The sequence below is a fragment of the Pempheris klunzingeri genome, chromosome 7 (genome assembly GCF_042242105.1).
Source record: "Pempheris klunzingeri isolate RE-2024b chromosome 7, fPemKlu1.hap1, whole genome shotgun sequence".
NCBI lineage: Eukaryota > Metazoa > Chordata > Actinopteri > Acropomatiformes > Pempheridae > Pempheris > Pempheris klunzingeri.
The window spans coordinates 20,696,434-20,714,893 of record NC_092018.1 but is presented as its reverse complement, the minus strand read 5'-3'; the positions used below and the strand labels follow the sequence as shown (position 1 = coordinate 20,714,893).

The following is an 18,460-nucleotide window of genomic DNA, read 5'->3' as shown; positions in this document are numbered from 1 at the left end:
TGCATACTGTGCACACTTGGTGTGCAGTGATGATTTGGGACAGTGTAATTGTTGTCTGGATGCCATAGCTAAAGCCTGCTCCAGAGAGCTGCCAACATCGCTGTAGTGGCTATTTGTAAAAGAAAGGAGGGCCACAATTCCAGTTGGTGTGTACTCAGGTAAATAGTAAGTCCGCTGTCCAGGAAAGCTTTACGTTTAGGTTGACTTTATTTTCCAGTTCAAAAACAAACATGGGTGTGCTCTTACTGCTGCCTTCCTCTTGCTTGAGTAGAACACCATGTCCCTTCCTGGTCATCATCTGACACCGACATGCCTCCAACGTTTATGCTTAATTCTGACGTTCACCCTTGTGTCCACAAAAATAAGAAAATATTAAACTAAAGAACAAATCATAATGATCCTACATCCTAGATGGTGATGCTACTTTGGATAATTGGGAGTGGTGTGGTTAAAACCCCAGACTATGAACCCTTCAGAACTCTGTAGAGACCCTTAAACCACTGACAAACTCCAAAGAGATTTAATGAAGAGCCTAAAACCTCAGACTATATTCTGTCAGTTTTCATTTCTCAAGTACCAATATCTGAATGTTAGCTTCAATAGCAATTTATTTATTATTATTTTTAAATCAAGGAGGCCAAAATTCTCAATTGTGAATGTTGTTTAAAATCAATGTATTTCTATTTCAATTGGGATCTATACAACGGAAAGTAAGAAGACTACAAATATGGCCAGACATGTATTGTCAGCTAATGTGACAGATATTATCATTGGTCCCCCAATATTATATTTCTGAATGCTTACTAGCTGACCTGACCTTACCGAGCTGTTCAGTTCAGTGGGAAACAAAGATCAGTTTGTTCTCCTTATTTTATCAAGTTATTTAGTTACTTCGTGCTAGCCTACTTAGACTCTCATTTTTATTCTGTATTTTTACATTTTCTTTCTATGTTAAAGTACTTTATAACATCCAGAAAAGTGCTATATAAATGCAGTTAATCATCAGCATCACTGACAGCTGTCAATACTCAGTGAGGTTTGATATCAAGCCCCAACTACTCTGTTATTACCACAAGGACATGTGAGAGAGCCGTTTCCCAGTAGTCATTTATTTAAAAAAAAAAAAATGACACAAATGCAGCAGTACACATGCTTGACTTGACACTAGTTTGTACTAGTTAAAGCCATGTGATGGGTCATCAGACAGCTAGTATGAGAAAGTCCTGGGGTTTGTTATTTTGTTTAAAAGACAACTTTCAACTGAAAAATTGTGAAATGCAGATGAGAAAATTTATTTTTAATCGTCTAAATCAGTTTTGTCAACAGTCCTGTCAGTGGAACTCGGCAGGCAAAGTTCAGCTGCTAGTTGTGGTCCTTCATCCACTGCTCAGTCCACTGCACTACCTGCTCCAAGTTGTGCTCCAGGTCCTCAGGAGTGTTGCTGGGCAGCTGGTGGACAATTTCTTCACTGTAGGCCTCCATGGCCTCCTCGTAAATGGTCTGGAAGATCTCACACTGTACATTGTCCTGCAGCTTCTTCCCCGTGTAACCCCTGTCAGTCACACAGAGTTCACCGTCAGACAGGAGAAGGAAGACAGAGAAACAGGAACAAGATATGCTGGCGGAGAGCGTGGCATACCAGTGAAGCACAAGTGACGAGCCATTTTTAGAGCTCGAGTGTGGGGCTTTCACGTAGAAATTAAATGTCCTTTACATTCAAGCCCTTAACAAGTGAGATCACACAGTGCTGATTGAGCCTGTTAAGGCCAGGTAAATCTCTCTGTATTACCAGTTGTGACGCATTTTATGATAGCCATTAATTATTGGTGTTCCAGACATGAAGGTGGGAGCAACCATAGTAACGGAGTAGGCTACAGCAACTAGGAGTATGGCAGAAAAACCTAAGAGCATCCAAGAAAAGTTTCTGATGATCCTCAAAATAAAAATAAAACACCGTTTGTGTAACTACTTTCTGCCAGAGGGGAGAGACAGAAGTTCTTCACTGCAGATTTAAGTGTGACATATCAGTACATCAGCAGGTGTGAACAGTGCCCCAACTTTGAATGGTGACATAGTGACACCCTGACTACTCAAAAATCAACATATGCCACTAAAACATCAAATGTGGCACAACGTTAGCCACCTTTTCATCTTAGCTACTGCAAAATGTTTGAAGATCTGAAATCTAACTGGCACAAGCTCGATGGTCAACAGACTTGAAGTCAGACGGTCATGATCGAGGGTCACTTTGCATGAGAAACGAAGTGGAGGTTACCTGCTCTCTAGCCGTGTGTACAGCTGGCCGTTGTCTGTGCGAAGGACGAAGACGATGTGGAACCAGCGCTCAGGGAACAGGTCACAGCCGTGGTAGTCAACGATCACACCACCGTCTACCATCTTTTCATCCAACTCATCCACCACCTAGAGGATCACAACAAGTCCCAGTATTTACATTTAACACCAAGTTGATTCAACAATTTCAAATTAAACATTTCCCACTTATCAGAGGGACTGCGCTGCCCCTGATATCCCCTCGCTTTCGGTTATATGCTTATAATCTAGCCTCCTATTTGTCGACGTACATCTTGTGGAGTGACAGCGCGAGGACACAAGGATGCAGCACCGCCTGCTTCACTGCTCTCCAAGGTGTGCAGTGCACCACTGTTTAAAGAAAGCAGTAGATGTAGTCCAACACCTGACCTGACCTGATCGGGCTGTGCCACGGCCAGATGGAGTGCAGCCACTGACGGGGGCATTCAACTGGTTTTCTATACAACTCAGCCTGTGAACAAAAGTTGTATAATATCTTCAATGTCTATGGTGGAACTTTGTCAAGACAGAAAGCTTGAGTTAATAACTGTAAGTGTGAGTCCGAAAGGTTTAAAAATGTATCATGCAAGTTAGGTGTAGTTAAAAAGGTGCCATTTCTTGCATTATCGGACATGTAGTATTTAGTGTTTTTGGTGCATTCCACTACTATGACTTTATTTCTTCTATTTTTTCACTTCTGACTGGTCCACCCTGGGGTCTGACGCCCCATGGACTGAGCTACTGTTGCCCCTACTAAAGATTAAAGGTGAGAATATGTTGACTTCTGCGGTTTTAGTTTTGACATTTTTATCCATAACCTCTTATGAATTCCCAAAACTCACACTGGGAATCCAAGCTCAGTGTGTTAAATCAAAATATGCGACAAGGAAGCAGAGTGGTGCAGCAGTTCCAAATGTGCAGTCCAGATCAGCGTGTCGGAACCTGATTCAAAACTTACACATGGAATTTAACTCACCCTGTCCTCATCCAAAATTGGGCACTGGTACTCTTCGTCATAGCCATCATACAGTTGTCCTGGGGAAAGAGAATCAAGATTAGTTACAGCCCTGATGAATCTGCCGTCTGTGTTTGCCCCGAGGCAGGACAGGCTGTGGCAGCAAAAGGACAAAGGCCAATAGGGGTTTGAATTTGTGATTCAACAGAAGGATGACGAATGATCCATCCTCTAGGATCTCACTGTCATGGATTTCTTTTAGTCTTGTGTTTCTATTTGTAAAGATAACTGGTTGCCAAAGTTACCTTCCTGGGCCAGGTCTCCTATGTTAACATAAGTCAGCCCTGTCCGCTGGGCCAGCTCTTTTCCTAAAGTGGTCTTTCCAACACCAGGAGTTCCTGCAGGGAGAGGATTAACATTTGAGATTTCATTCCAGAAGGCATTCACTACCGTACCAGATATTACCTTATCAGCCACTAATCGTGTCAGCACCTATGTAATAAGTCACTGTATATACACGTAGTAGGTGGTGAATGGGTATCATCGATGGTTACAGCACATGTACTGTACAGCATGTCAGACGGTTTACAATAATGGTAAAAAAATTATTATGTACAGTGCAGAAGTTGTAGGGAGGTGTGAAGAATGCTTTAGAAAATATAAAATTCAATTGTTTATCTTTTAAAATCAATTTACAAAATGCAAAGTGAGGGAACAGGAGAGAAATCTAAATCAAGAGAATATTTGGTGGGACCACCCTTTGCTTTCAAAACACCATCAGTTCTTTTAGGAACACTTGCAGTTTTTGAAGGAACTCAGCAGGTCGGTTGTTCCAAACATCTCAGAGAACTAACCACAGACGCCTCCCTGATAGTATTACATGATGGACAGGTATCTGCCTGTATTTCTCAGCATTGAGGACACCATTAATTCGGACTAAATCCCCAACTCCATTTGAAGAAATGCAGCCCCCACCTCCACCACCCCTGTTGCCTGCAGACACTCATTATCACAGCGCTCTCCAGCGAACACACTGCCTTCTGCTGCAGCCAAATATTTCAAATTTTGATTCATCAATTTTTCTGCCATTTGGCTGCAATTCTTCTACGAAGACCACTTCTGTCCAGATTTTCGTGGACAGTAGTAGTACTAGTTCTGAGCTGATGGCACTGCTGTACATCTTCCGGTTTCTAAGGAAAGGTCTTTCATCTGCTGCACCAAGTTTCCTTGGCTGACCACTGGGTCTACGGTCCTCAGTGATGCCCGTTTCTTTGTGCTCCTTCAGAAGAGCCTGAACAGCACATCTTGAAACCTCAGCCTGTGCCTGGGAGAGACCTTGCTGATGCAGTAGAACCACCTGGTGACTTGTTGCTGTGCTCAGTCTCATCATGATGACCTGTGACATGAAACTGTCTTCCACAACCTCTGTTCCTCCCCCAGTTTTAAGCCCCTTACAGCTGTTTCTGTTTCAGTTAATGACTGTGTTTCAACCTACATATAAAACTGATGATCATTAGCACCTGTTTGGTGTAACTGGTTAAACACACACCTAACTGTGATCCTACAAAATCCCTGACTGTGCAAGTGTATCTAGAAGAACTGATCAACTTAACTATACTGTTAAAGGCATAAAAGACACTGAGCAGATTTAGATAACCTGTTAACAGAATGTTTGGTCGCTTCCTCATCTTCATGGCTAACACGTGTCTTGATGACGGCAACCTGAAAGACAGAACAGTCCCGTTATCACTTCCCGCCATTCTAACAGACACTCATCTCAAACTTTAATGTCAGAAACAAACCTAAAAAAGCAGAAGCTTACCAAATGAAAGACTTGGGTAGCTAGTTGGATGTTAGCTATCACATCAGCCTCGACACCACTTCCACAAACAAACACTGCCGTAAACCGAGGCTTTACGTCAGTGAAGTTTCGATTTGCGGCACTACGCATCTCCGGAGTTTAAATAGGCAAACTTCACTTCGCCTCACTGCTTCTCAAACTGTTTGATAACACAAACGTAACTTAACCTCTTTAATTCACAAGCTAGCTCTCGGTATACCAGAACAAGAGTCTGAAGTGACGGAAACACCGAAGTCTGCTTCTGTCAGACCAAATGGTCAGACACGGTAAGGTAATACAGACATGTCATGTTTGTTCAACTTCAACTAGTCAACCCATCCCACCGGTCTGCAACCAGACTGATAATATAACTAGTTAAACAGCGGTGACCTATCACTTAGAGACATTTAAACAGCCTAACATGCATTTTATCAGGGCAGTGGGGACACCTTGATGCACTTAACACCCACCATCCTCCTCACCGCTTCACAGTCCCACCTCTCCGCTGCCCTGCTGCCCTCAGTGTGAAGCTCCACGGCCAAGGATGAACAAGCTTCCTCTGGGAGACAAAGCTGCTTCAAGCAGGGTAACTTCTTTAGCAGGCCTACATGGCAGTTGCATTACATGATTTGTGTGTGTGTGTGTATATATATGTCACCAATAAGCCACCCCATGAGTAGTCTTAAGTACATCTGAGTGTACATAGTATGGTTTGTGAAAAGCTTTACTTCCAATCAGTTGCTGTCAGTGGATCTAAAAAGCGATTCAGTGCACTCTCCATTTAATCTGTAACCAAAAGTTTTTTCTTGCTTCTCCACACCTTTCTGCTCTCCTCATTAGTAGCACACATTTAATTGCATATAATGCACGTGTCGCATTTCTTCAGCAATATCTTTATTTCTGCCTGCCTCAGTTGCAAGTGGAAAGGTGCCAGCATTTCACCGAGCACACAAGGATGTCTGCCTCTTCCTCTAACATATATGGAACAAGTGGCATTCATAAAGTTTGACTTATTGTAGAGCTCCTCCTCAGTACCATTAGCTGTTCCGTAGGAATCTTTAATCATTGTGGTTGTACTTTGACTGGATCCTGTCCTGTTTGTAATAGATGAACCGCTGGGTGGATCCATCCTTCACTGATTTTCCAGGGGAAAGCTTTTCTCTGTCTGGAAGGAGAAAGGGCCGTCAGGTTGCGTGCTCCAAAGCTGAGCCCAAGAGGCCCAGGAAGAGTAAAAGAGAGTCCTGCAGCTCAGACCCTCATGTGTCCTTCCTGAAAGAGTCAGCTGAGAGGGACCAGAATGAGTCCTGGGTGGACAGATACTCGCCGCGTTCACAGGTCACTGTCATCGCTTTTGACATTTGTGGAGTGAGAGTGCTGGGCAACAGGGAGGAAAATATGCAGTGAGACGTAATATAAGCTTTTACTCATCGTCATGGATATTACCAAGTGACAAGGCCTTGAATCAGTAATCCATATGATTCATGAAACAGAATATATTTGCAATATTAAGCCTCAGTCTACAAATAAAGATAAATACACATAATCTCTCAAAATGAGGAATGGCTGATATGAGGTGAGGTGAGGTGATACCTCTAGTAATATCTCTAATGTAAGAGTTGTCAGTCACATTCTATGTCTACCTTAAGTCTATATAAAAATAAATTCTAAAGTTAATTTACGTTCTCATACTGTGATTACTGCCGTGTCAACATGGACACAAACACATTTTTCTTTGAGCCAATTTGAAGGTGTCAGACAGATGTGGCATGGCTTCTCAGCTGCCATTAATTGAATTAAAAAGCAGTGATCAAGGATTGAAGTAGTTTTGGTTTGAGTGCGTGGAGGCTGAGTGCTTTGATCGTGTGTTTTTTTTTGCTGCGTTGAAGGTACAAGACTGAACCTTCTACTCCCTTGTAATGTACTTGTTTGTTTAGGGTGAGCTAGCTGTTCACAAGAAGAAGATCGAAGAAGTGGAGAACTGGATAAGAGCTCACACAGACACTTCAGAGGTACTTGAAGAATGTTTCATTTTAATAATGAGTACTTTCAGTAAGTGGATCTTGGCTCCCAGCCTTGTCTCCAAGCATCGTCTTTACTGTAAAGAACAACACATTTATTTCCTTTATGGTTAACAAAACAAGCAAATTCCATTAACTAACGGAATATTTAGAACAGACCAAGATATCCATCCATTATCTATACCGCTTATCCTCAAGGCTCACTGGGGAGTCAATCCAGGCCAACATTGGAGCGAGAGGCGGGGTACACCCTGGACTGGTTGCCAGCCTCAGGGCTGTCACATAGAGACAGACAAACTTTCACACTCACACCAATTAACCTAACCTGCATGTCTTTTGACTGTGGGAGGTAGCTGGAGTACCTGTAGAAAACCCATGCAAGCACAGGGTGAACATGCAAACTCCACACTGAAAGGTGAGGCAACAGTGCTAACCACCATAGCATCGTGCTGCCCAGAACAACACATGTCAAGAGCTAATGTTGTAGTCTGAGCTATTATCATCTTAAACTATTGAAATGCTGTCTGTGTAGGTCTTAAGCGAGGCTGAAGGTTCAGGTTTAGCTTGGATACTGTCATCTACAGGGTGGCATCTTGCTGTTGACGGGACCATCAGGCTGTGGAAAGACTGCCACAGTCCAGGTTTTGTCTCTGGAGCTTGGCCTCAGGGTTCAGGAGTGGACCAACCCCACCAACATGGAACCATACAGCAGCACTCAGTATGGTGAGCACAAACCCTTACTGTCTTGCCTTGTGTCAATACTGTGTCAATGTCACTGTAAGAATTAGCATGAAGTTATCAATTCAGCAGTTATTACCATTTACACAGATGAGATGAAAAAGTGCCCCTATGTGCCCAGAGGAATTGGAATAAGAAAACTGAATGCAAAAGGGAGGAGTTGTTCCTGATGTAGTGGATTGATTCATATTGAAATATACCTTCACTACTATCCTGTGGCTTCTCCACCTGTTTTTTTTCACGTGTCTGTGATTCTTTGTCTTTTGTCAGATTGGAGGATGAATGGCTCATCCTGTAGCTCCCAGTTAACCCAGTTCCAGGACTTCCTCCTCAGAGCCAACAAGTACAACTGCTTGAAGATGGTGGGTGATAGAGGAGCCACAGACAGGAAGCTCATACTGGTGGAGGTATGTACTACACCCTCAACTGAAGCCAATGTTCCTGGAATTGTCCCAGTGTGTTATTCCTATTCACTTCAGTAGCACGGTACAACAGCTGTAGAAGACTGGATCAATGTATTGTCATATCTTTGAGTACATATAAGTTGTACACTACAAATTACGACCCGTCTGAAGAAACTGATACACTGAACATGCCAGCATGATTAAATTAGGCCAGTAAGTACATTTTGGTGAATTTGGCCTAGCCCTAATTTGGTTCAATATGCAGGACTGGTTAACAGCTGTAGGGAGCTTGATCTAAAAGGCCTCTAATACTTTAAATAACAATTCAAAATCACCATAGTTAGATGCAGAAATTTGCAGACGTGTGTTTTCCTGTTGTTTGACCCCCAAGCTCATGGAGGACAGTTTAAACATCTTTCTGTTTATAACTGAATGATTTACTCTCAACCTGTGACATAGCTACATACAACCATACACCTTTGCACAGCCGGAAGGAACAAGAATACAACATAAACCAAAACAGAGAGTGCAGTTGTGTCCACAGACACATTTGAAAGACCAGATACTGTCCAGTCCAGATTGTACAGCTTCACCTGTAGTAGCTGCTGTCAGAATTTGTTATAACTCGCTCTTTAAACAGCTAATAGATGCCAATTAAAGGAAAACAAAAGGAAATACTGTACTACTGTAAAAAAAAAAAAAAAGGAACATTTCTATTGACTGATTTCTATTGAGACACTGCAGTAGTGCACCTACAGACCTGCTGTTTTCTTCCTTAATGTTTGTGTGTTAGCTTCTTCTTCTAGTGTGTCAAACTGATACATTGGTCTTGTACACCTGGGTTAACACTTGATCATCGCTTGGCCCTTTTCAGGATTTCCCAAACCAGTTCTACAGGCAGCCTGACAGCCTGCATGATATCCTGAGGTGAGGTTAGATCGGATTTCGCCCCATATTTTATTTCATTCTTTTCACACAGGAAGAGAAGTCACAGTTTTGAACACTATGTAACAGTAAACCCATACCAACACTACTGGTTTAACTTTGCAGCTTTCAGTGTCAACATTTTTGTGCAAAAGAGAATGATAGGGGGTCTCAGAACCTTATTTGCTGCTGTTAAGCCATGTTTCCTCCCCGGCATCAGCAATTGGTGGGTTTGATGAAAGCCAGGACAGTGTGTTGCTAGTATATAACTGTTACACCGATTGTATTCACGGATCAGTGTGACCCACTCTGTGTTTTTCCCTGCTATGTGTGAGATTCTGTCCTGCTGTGTGTCTTCCAGGCGCTTTGTGAAGAGCAGCCGATGTCCCCTGGTTTTCATAGTGTCCGACAGTTTGAGTGGAGACAGCAGCTCACGCTTTCTTTTCCCCAGAGAGATCCAGGAGGAGCTGAACATCAGCAGCATCAGGTTCTGAGCGGCACCCACTGTTGATTGACAGGGATGTTAGACCTTTATGAAACCCCAAATTAGGTCCCCTTTTAGGTCAGTCCCAGCTGTTTACAGACAGGGGAAGATAGTTATGGTACACTTATAGCCAGAAAATAGTGCAGTTACTGTTGCAACCTGTGCATAATCAGCACCTGGTTTACTAAGACAGCAGCTCATTACTGGACTGATCCTGTACTGACCCGTCTCAAAACAGGACATGATACACATGATATAATAATCTTAAATATAATTATTTATCCTATTTATTATAGTAGTGTGCAACTACCAGTATATTAATCAGGGGCAGCGCGGTGGTGTGCTGTATGGTGTATTAAACACACATATTTTAACAAAAGAAATCAACGTTAATATATGGTCAAAGTTTGATAAACACAAACCAAACTGTGCCAGCTATATATTTGCATTGCGATATAAATAATTTCATTTATTTCTGATTCTAATAACCAGTTTGTTGTCACATAAAAAGCTACAGTCCCTACAATCTTTCTTATTGCTCATGTAATCATCTGGCAGAGAATTTTCCTCAAAACTCACCGTTGCAGATTGTGTTAATTTAGTAAATAGAATACAGAATACATAGTCATCGTCTCTTAACATGTATCAGGAAAGGGACACACCTGGCAGACACTGATACAAATGCCATGCCGTGACTGTTTGATAAACACAGCACATGTTCTTGGGGTGTAAAAACAAGTTTAAAAGTCTCAGTAAATCTGGCCCTCACTTCCGCAATGTCACCGTCTATGTGAGGAGGTTAGAGTAGCTGACGGATGGACGGATAATTCCATCAGTACAATGGCAAAGTCATCATGTCATACTCTCTGTTTCCAGTTTTAATCCTGTGGCTCCAACCACAATGATGAAGGTCCTGACTCGTATTTCAGCCCAGGAGGCAGGAAAGGTGAGAGGAAGCCTTGCAGTTGATGGCACATTTCAGTGTGAGTTTTTTGTTTTCTACAGTGTGTTTTCCTGTAATTCCTGAGCAGAGCTGTGGGAGGATGTGGGTCCCAGATCAGGCAGTGTTGGAGACGCTGTGTTCAGGAAGCTCTGGAGATATTCGCAGTGCTGTTAACAGCCTCCAGTTTTCCTCCCTCACGGGTTAGGAGAAAATCCACACACCACGCTACACTACACCACACCAAACATAGATAAATATTGTTGCCCTGTCTCACCACCCAATCTCAAAGAACATCTATCCTCATTGTAACCTTCCAGACACATCATTGGAAAAGGAGCTGTGGAGAATGAAGAAGGACAGATCTGTGGCTTCACTGGGTAAAACTGTCTCCAGAACAAACCAGAGGAAGAAGAGGTCCAATCACATGAATGAGAAGAAAGAGGAGCAGGCTATTGGAGGGAAAGATTCTTCTTTGTTCCTGTTTAGAGCACTGGGAAAGATCCTCCACTGCAAACGTGAGTCATATCTTCCAGTTTACATGCAAGCTCTGTTTTGTTCCTTGTAGGATTTCTGCAATGGAGAGACCCAAATCAGCATTTAATGTATCCCTTTAACGAGTGTTCATTACCATGAACACCAGTGGAGATTCTTTTGTCTCAATACCACATAAATTAAGTGAACCCCCAGCTGCAAGTCACGTAGAGTACAGATTCAGTTGGGTGCTTAATTAGTCAATTAAGCCGACCAATCAAATGAGACATCCTTAGAAAAAGGGTTGGACAACACTGATTAAGAGAGAGGAAACCTACCAAACCACTGTAGTGCCAAGGTATACCCACACAGATCAACGATGCCAAGAGGAAAGGTGATATCTTTGGGCATCAGGAGGAAGGTAGTGACAGCCAGGGGAAATCTATAAGACCATCTCCAAAAGATTCCAGCTCCGTCTATCCACTGTCAAATCATTCATTTACAAAATCATTTACAAATGGAGAGCATTCAACACTACCACAGCTGCCTAGAAGTTACCACCCATCAAAACTATCATCAAGAAGCACCAGACAAATAATAAATCAGGTAAAGGCCAACCCACACATCACCTCTAGAGAGTTGCAAACCTCCCAGGAAGCATCTGGGGTAAGTGTATCTGCAGTCAGATGAAAATTAAAAAGACATGACATTCATGGGACGGTTGCTAGGAAGCCTCTGCTCTCAAAAAAGGAAAAAAGCTGCCCGTTTCAGCTCGGCCAGAAACCACAAACCAGAGGCCTTCTGCAAGTCCATTCTCTAGAAAGATGAGTCCAAAATGGAATTATTTGGTCGAAATGAAAACTGCCATGTTTGGAGAAAAGCCAACACTGCACACCAAGGAAGTGAAGCGTGGTGGTGGAAATGTGAAGGTATGCAGCTGCTTTTCTGCTTCCCCTCCTGGACGACTCCACAATATCCGGGGAAACACGAATTGTCAGGGCCATCAACAAATTATTGATCAGAATCTCCTGCCATCAGCCAGGGAGTTGAAGCTGGGCCAAAAATGGGTTATATAACAAGACAGCAATCCAAAGCATTCTATCAATTGTGGAGTAAAGGAATGGCTTAAAAGAAAGAGGATTCGTCCTCTGGATTGGCATAGTCAAAGTCTAGACAGTTCCTTTTAGCAATGCCATCAGTTGCACATCGCAAAACAATTACTTCATAATCAGGCATTAAGAGTTAAGACTACTGCTTGCCAAGAACAACTAGTTTGGTACTTTGCTGGCTGTTAGAAAAGTGACGGGGTTGGCCCCAAAGAAGGAAGCTGAGCAGAAATACGAACACTGGAAACGCCAGGAATATGCTGATTCACCTTTCTACAAAACATGGACTTAGATTCCAGGAATGTCATGTATGTGAACCTCTACACACCCCTCGTTCATCCACTGTAGAGACACAGACACTGTGCTCAGAGACTCAGATAATGAAACGGTTGTCTTCATGGTAGAAACCTGTGTAGACTACAGAGTCCACAGAGAAAATCAAAAAGGGAATCGGTAAAGTATTGGACCAATAAGCAGAATTAACGATGGCACTGGTATCAATATAATCTTCCCATCCCTGCGTTTGAGTAATGTCACAAACTTACAGTGAGCAGCTGTTTTAGAGAATTACAGAGCCTTTTCTTGTCTTTTTTCATCTTTAGTAGGAACCAGTGGGAGCTGAGAGCCACAGACAGAGTAGGGAAGTCTTGAAGTATTTAGATGGACTAAAACACTGTTGGGATTTCATGGCAATATAAATGTGTAGAATCAACAACCAAGCTTATCCTTTTTCAGTTTTAATTGCAGTGCAGATCATCAGCTACACGCCTCAAAAGCAGTCTGATATAGAAATGTGTTTTAATTGGAAATTTTTAAGATTGTTTACTTGGCAAGAATGACAGAGACCCCTCTGCTTTTCTAAATAGTCTAAGCATGATATCAGATTGACTTAAATTCATGCAGAATGTAATTTCTTGAACATTTGGAACATGATGACCACAAGAACCACAGTTTCAAGTATGTGATAAAACACAAAGTCGCTCTCTTGTCAGTGCTGCTTGCTAATTTGCCTGCTGATAGCCCTTTGCAGCAGCAAGCATCTGCAGAAGACTGCTGCACTGTGGCCTTGGTTGATCAGGCATGACAATGCTTCAGTAATTGTAACTGACACAGAGGCAAGTAGTTTGGATTCTTGTTTGTCATCACCAGGAGGGAATCATGAAGGCGTTGTAGCAGCTGAATGTGCCCCTGGACCTGGTCTGCCACCTCAACTGTCTCATCATCACAGAGAAGCATTACAAGTAGACCCTGAGGTACTAATGTGTGTTTTTTTTCTCCTTAGCAGATAACAAACTTTCTTTTTGTCTTTGAGAACCCTCAGTATTTGTCTGCGTCTCTTTGTTCAGTTAGTCGTTGAGCGTTCGCACATGTCCGGAGAGTTCTTCAACCTGTACCTCCACCAAAACTACCTGGACTTCTTCTCTGAGATGGAGGATGTGGACCGGGCCAGCGAGTATCTGTCTGTTGCTGACCTCCTCACTGCAGATTGGACGGTCAGTCTGGATTAAAGAACAGGAATGCTTTTATCAGTAGAATCAAAGTGAACCAAAGTGTTCCTCCTGCTTATATATTATCTTTAAGGGACAAATATGTTTGACCTCTGCAAACCAAGACTGGTATCTTAATTTTATTAGCAGGCATTCAGACTGAAAATACTATATTAAAAAGGTGTCAGTGAAAAGACGAACAGGGCACCCAGTTAATTATTGATCTTGCAAGTGTTTTAATATCGTCCATGTTGGATTGATTGTTTCAAGAGCTGTGCTGTGCTGTTTTCAGAGTCGCAGCATCATGGGGGAGTATGGGTCTTCAGTGGCCACCAGGGGGCTCCTTCACTCCAACTCTCAACACATTTCTGTTGGCTTCAGACCGCTGCACAAACCCAACTGGCTGCTGGTCAATAAGAGGGTAAGACAACTTGGTGCTTGGCCGAGGTGGGCTTCAGGTTTTAGAGATGTTTAAAAGGCCACGTGTCATTGTTCCTCACGACACAGGTTTAAACCTAACACCAGAAAGAATATTGCACTGGCAAATTTAAGTTATTCTGGTTATGGTCATAGTTGGTCAGATTTGTTAGCAAGATACGTGCTGCAGTTTATTTTCTGAGACAACAAGCAGATGAGTCAAGACAAAATGCTAACACCAGTCCTTGATGAAAATGATACAACTAAATGTATAGAAGTAGGATCACCAAAGATCGATTGGATCACCAAACCAACCTTATTCGGTTTCTTCTGATGTGCCTCATGTGTGGCCCATAGATGTAGATTTTAAATGTAGCAACTGTAGACAAGACCTGAATGATGTGAATGCTGTTCCTGGCAGCACCGGGAGAACTGCCTGGCTGCCCAGTCCCTGTTCAGGAGCTTCTGTCTGACACCAGTCAGCCTGCAGACTGAACTGCTGCCCTACCTGGCCAAACTCACCAACCCAATGAGAAACCAAGGTGGCACACATGCACCCCCACACACTCATATTCCACCACATTCATATCATGCTGTGTTCATATGGTTTCTCTGTCTCCTGGCTCTAATTTCTTTGTCATTATAGTGAGTTATAGCTACAATTATCAGTCCCTGGACATCTTGGCAAACTTGGACTGCTTGCAGATGTTTTGATGGCACTTCATAATGTTTCTTACTGGTTTTGTCATATTGTTCTGTGGTGCTTTCATTTGAAGGAGTGTGTCGTTGATAAAGTTTGTAAAGACTTATTAATAGAAATCTTCTGTGCTACGCTGTCTCCCAGCCCAGATAGCTTTTATCCAGGACGTGGGTCAGATGCCACTGAGGAGGTTCTTCAGCAGGTACAGCACACATTTATTTCCCATAATGCAGTTAGACTGAAGTGTGTCTGTGAGTCGCAGTTATCTCAGTGTGCAATCCAACCAGCCTGTTGAGGACCACAACTGAAATCAAACCAGAGGCGTCATTGTTACAGTGTTTGCCCTAACCAAGATCATTCCAAGGTTCCAACGTTTTTTACTAGCTTTTTACTTTTAAAATCTGCTGACAAGGAGATTTGAACTCCACTAGTAATGATTTCATAGTGGTAATAGTAGTGCGTGATATAGCTATCACAGAATTATACGGTGATCAACCAATCAATCAATCAATCTTTATTTATATAGCGCCAATTCACAACAGCGTCATTTCCATAAAGAGCAGGTCTAGACCGAACTCTTTAATTAGAGAGAGACCCAACGATTCAGGAATTCAACATTAAGGATTCAAGAATCTCCACATGAGCAGCATCAGATATTATACTATATTGAGTAGCAGTGGCAGGAAGAACTCCCCTTTAACAGGAAGAAACCTGGAACAGACCCAGGCTCAATGTGGGCGGCTTCTGTAGGGGTCCACGTGATGTTTTCAAATAAGATAAATTCTGCTTGTCAGTTAAGTTTTCTCAACTTCTTTGATCAAAGACTGTATTACTTGTCTGCTAGTCACAAACCCATTCAGTTAATTTCTTAGTAGCTATGAAAAGACCTGTTAATGGGCCAAGTTCTTCAAAAGCTGCATTAGAATTGAAAAGATTTTAAACTTTTAAAATCAGCTTGACACTAATTCTTAAAACACGGTCCACTATCTTGCTGTGTCCGAAGCTTTTAACTGTCTCTCATGCCCTTCCTCAGTGGACGGAGTGGTTCAGTTTTTCCATTGGACGGTGTTTGTTTGCCATGGAAACTATCATGTTGGCCTTTTAAATGTGGCTGTGAAACAAAGACGTGTGCTCTTAAACTTAACTTAAACTTAACACCTGAAAGAGGATTACTCTGGCAACTTATTAGTTGTTTTGGTGATGGTCATAATTTGTCAGACTTGTCAGAAAGATATAGTGTCTCTTGAGACAACAGACAGGTGAATCAAGCCAAAACTGCAAACACACCAGTCCTTGATGAAAATGATCAAATCAATTGACTAACAACACCAATAAATAAATAAGTTTGATCATGAATGGATCACCATAAACAATTAGACAGTGTTTGGGTCTGAATACATTAATTCCAACGTGTTACATGATTATTTCATGATTTGACCCTTTGAATGTGTTTCTGTTTTTTTTACAGTGGTAGTTGGTTTTATTTCCTTTGCTCAGAGAACCCTTGACTTCATTGTGTTTCCCATACCTGTCGTCCTGATAATGCACATCTGTTATTCAATTTCAAACTAGTATTTTTCCATGGAAATTGTGTTTCCTCTATCAGACTTCACATGTGTATTTGGTTTTGTGTTGCGTGTGTGCAGATTAAAACTAGAGGCTCTGACGGACAAAGAGCCGGGCCAGCTGGAGATGGACACCGAGGAGGCAGAGGAAAGTCAGGGTGGGGACGTGGAGGGTCTGCCAGCCAGTCAGCCCCAATCTACAACGAGCCAAGTCCTTTTGGAGGAGGAGGACCTGCTCATAGAGGAATATACCAGTGACTGACACACGCAGCTCTTTCCTACGCCCACTGTCATACTGTGACATTGTTTTTTGTTTTTTTAATGACTTGAGTTAGTATGGAGGAAGATTAGTTCCACATGAAATAACAAAATGAGTTTCGAGATGAATTTGAGACATGTGAGGAAAACCTCTTGTTTCTGTTAAAGTTTGTACACTTTCACTTTTCCCCCTGAACTGCTGACTTAAGTCTTTGTGAATTTCGACTTCTCCTCACAATCGTGAGACTGATCCCAGAACTCATTATTTTCCACGTGGCCCTAATCTTCCCCCATAGTTTATTGATGACTGTGATAATAGTTCTGATATTGATAGTGTTTTTGCCTCATTGAGGTGCCATCTGTACGGGATAGGATCGTTTCTCAAGCAAGGTTGTTGTCTTGTAGAACTAGAATGAATGTGATTCTATAGCTTGACACAAGATCATAATACAACAAAAGCATGGGGGGTTTGAAATGTCACTATTTATATGTGAAGAGAACGTTTCTGTTTCACATCTTTTTCATTTTGCTGAGTGATTGTTGAGGCTTGACTAGCCTGTAGTGGAGAACTGTTCGGGAGCAAGCCCGGCCTTAAAGCCACTTTTTGTTGTTTTTCTTTTTTTTACCTATTACATAAAATGCATAAGGGACACATTGTTTAAACCTAAATTAACATGTGAATTAAAAAAAAGTGAAACGCTGATCACGTGGCTCTTTATTTGAAAGTTATCTTGTTCTTGTGCTCTCCACTCACACACACACACACACACACACACCTCTTCAGCCAATATTTACTCAACAGTCTTGCATGAAGTGCTTTGAAATATTCCCTCTGGTGACGGTGACTCACTGTCTGCTCCTGGAACTACCTTCAACCTACACTGACGACACGATTCCTCCTTGAAATACTTTTAATACTGTATGCACGTCTCATAACAAATATCATACGCAAATAATAAAAAGGATTACAGAATTAAAAGTAACCACACAGAAGATTTTTAAATTGCACACAGTATCTGTCATAGGTTAAATGTTGTTACTTATTATATCTTTTTTCAGAAAGTTTCTTAATTCTTATGGTACGTCCTTTTATTTCTGTATAAAAAAAAAGTAGGACTTTATTGTGGTGGTATTGACCGGAAGCAGTAGTAGTTAGCGCCTGTGACTTGTCGCTTCCGGGTGCACCTTTGTTTTCTCACTAAAGCTGGTAGAGGTAAAGATCAGCTTTGCTCTCACTTCGAAGGAAGCTACTAGAATAACAGCTTACTTTAAACTGTCTTCTCGTCTGTGAGTCTGAGGAGGCTGTAAAACACCTGGAAATACACCCAGTGTCACTGTGCTTCAGAGCCCAGGTAAGAGGAAGTAACTCGTCATTAAAGCAAGGACATGTTCATTGTTCATGTTAGAATCCACAAGTTATTCCTAGTGTGTATTGTACAGTCTGGGCTCTGTGTGTTTCACCTAAAGAATCAGCCACAGACTTTATGTCATCTGGTCCACAGCCAGAACTCGAAATGATGTTCAAACTAATCTAATGAGGAATAAACTGCCCACTTGTGCTTTATGACACACACACACACACACACACACACACACACACACACACACACCTTTTCCTTGATGAGGTGATGAGGTGGTCTAACTCTGGTTTAAGCCACAGAGTCTAATACAAAATAATACTATTGTACTGTGTTCTAAAATAACATGATGGATACAATATGTTTTAGAGTTAGTTGGACTTTTCACAAATGATTTGACCATCTTGTCACAGCAGCTGAAGTAGCCTCACCTGCCTCATCTGTCATTCTGTAGAGTGACTCCAGAGAGAGTTTTAAATGCA

General features: G+C 42.0%; 2 protein-coding genes across 2 annotated transcripts; one reads left to right on the top strand and one right to left on the bottom strand.

The window, feature by feature from the left end:
• Positions 1–1,117: 1,117 nt before the first annotated feature.
• ak6 (adenylate kinase 6) lies at positions 1,118–5,177 on the bottom strand. The gene is made up of 6 exons (XM_070833967.1): positions 5,088–5,177; positions 4,923–4,987; positions 3,571–3,663; positions 3,287–3,345; positions 2,276–2,421; positions 1,118–1,552 (listed from the first exon to the last, which is right to left on the bottom strand). The coding sequence occupies exons 2-6, from the start codon at positions 4,957–4,959 to the stop codon at positions 1,363–1,365; spliced, it is 525 nt and encodes a 174-aa protein (XP_070690068.1). The 5' UTR covers positions 4,960–4,987; positions 5,088–5,177; the 3' UTR covers positions 1,118–1,362.
• A 457-nt stretch (positions 5,178–5,634) lies between these two features.
• Positions 5,635–17,323, top strand: rad17 (RAD17 checkpoint clamp loader component). Its single transcript, XM_070833724.1, has 16 exons — positions 5,635–5,691; positions 6,213–6,440; positions 7,040–7,114; positions 7,708–7,846; positions 8,132–8,268; positions 9,140–9,192; positions 9,551–9,676; positions 10,550–10,619; positions 10,705–10,816; positions 10,934–11,131; positions 13,343–13,446; positions 13,540–13,686; positions 13,973–14,101; positions 14,519–14,639; positions 14,942–14,999; positions 16,444–17,323. Exons 1-16 carry the CDS (start codon positions 5,650–5,652, stop codon positions 16,622–16,624), a joined length of 1,920 nt encoding a protein of 639 aa, XP_070689825.1. The 5' UTR covers positions 5,635–5,649; the 3' UTR covers positions 16,625–17,323.
• Positions 17,324–18,460: the final 1,137 nt, after the last annotated feature.

Bases quoted from the DNA above. Each gene is read 5' to 3' on its own strand.
- rad17 (XM_070833724.1), top strand. From the start codon at position 5,650: ATGAACAAGCTTCCTCTGGGAGACAAAGCTGCTTCAAGCAGG. The intron at 6,441-7,039 runs GTCACTGTCATC...TTGTTTGTTTAG, and splicing joins GATACTCGCCGCGTTCACAG to GGTGAGCTAGCTGTTCACAA. The intron at 8,269-9,139 runs GTATGTACTACA...GGCCCTTTTCAG, and splicing joins GGAAGCTCATACTGGTGGAG to GATTTCCCAAACCAGTTCTA.
- ak6 (XM_070833967.1), bottom strand. From the start codon at position 4,959: ATGAAGATGAGGAAGCGACCAAACATTCTGTTAACAG. The intron at 3,664-4,922 runs GTTATCTAAATC...CTCTCCCTGCAG, and splicing joins ACCAAACATTCTGTTAACAG to GAACTCCTGGTGTTGGAAAG. The intron at 3,346-3,570 runs GTAACTTTGGCA...CTCTTTCCCCAG, and splicing joins AGGAGACCTGGCCCAGGAAG to GACAACTGTATGATGGCTAT.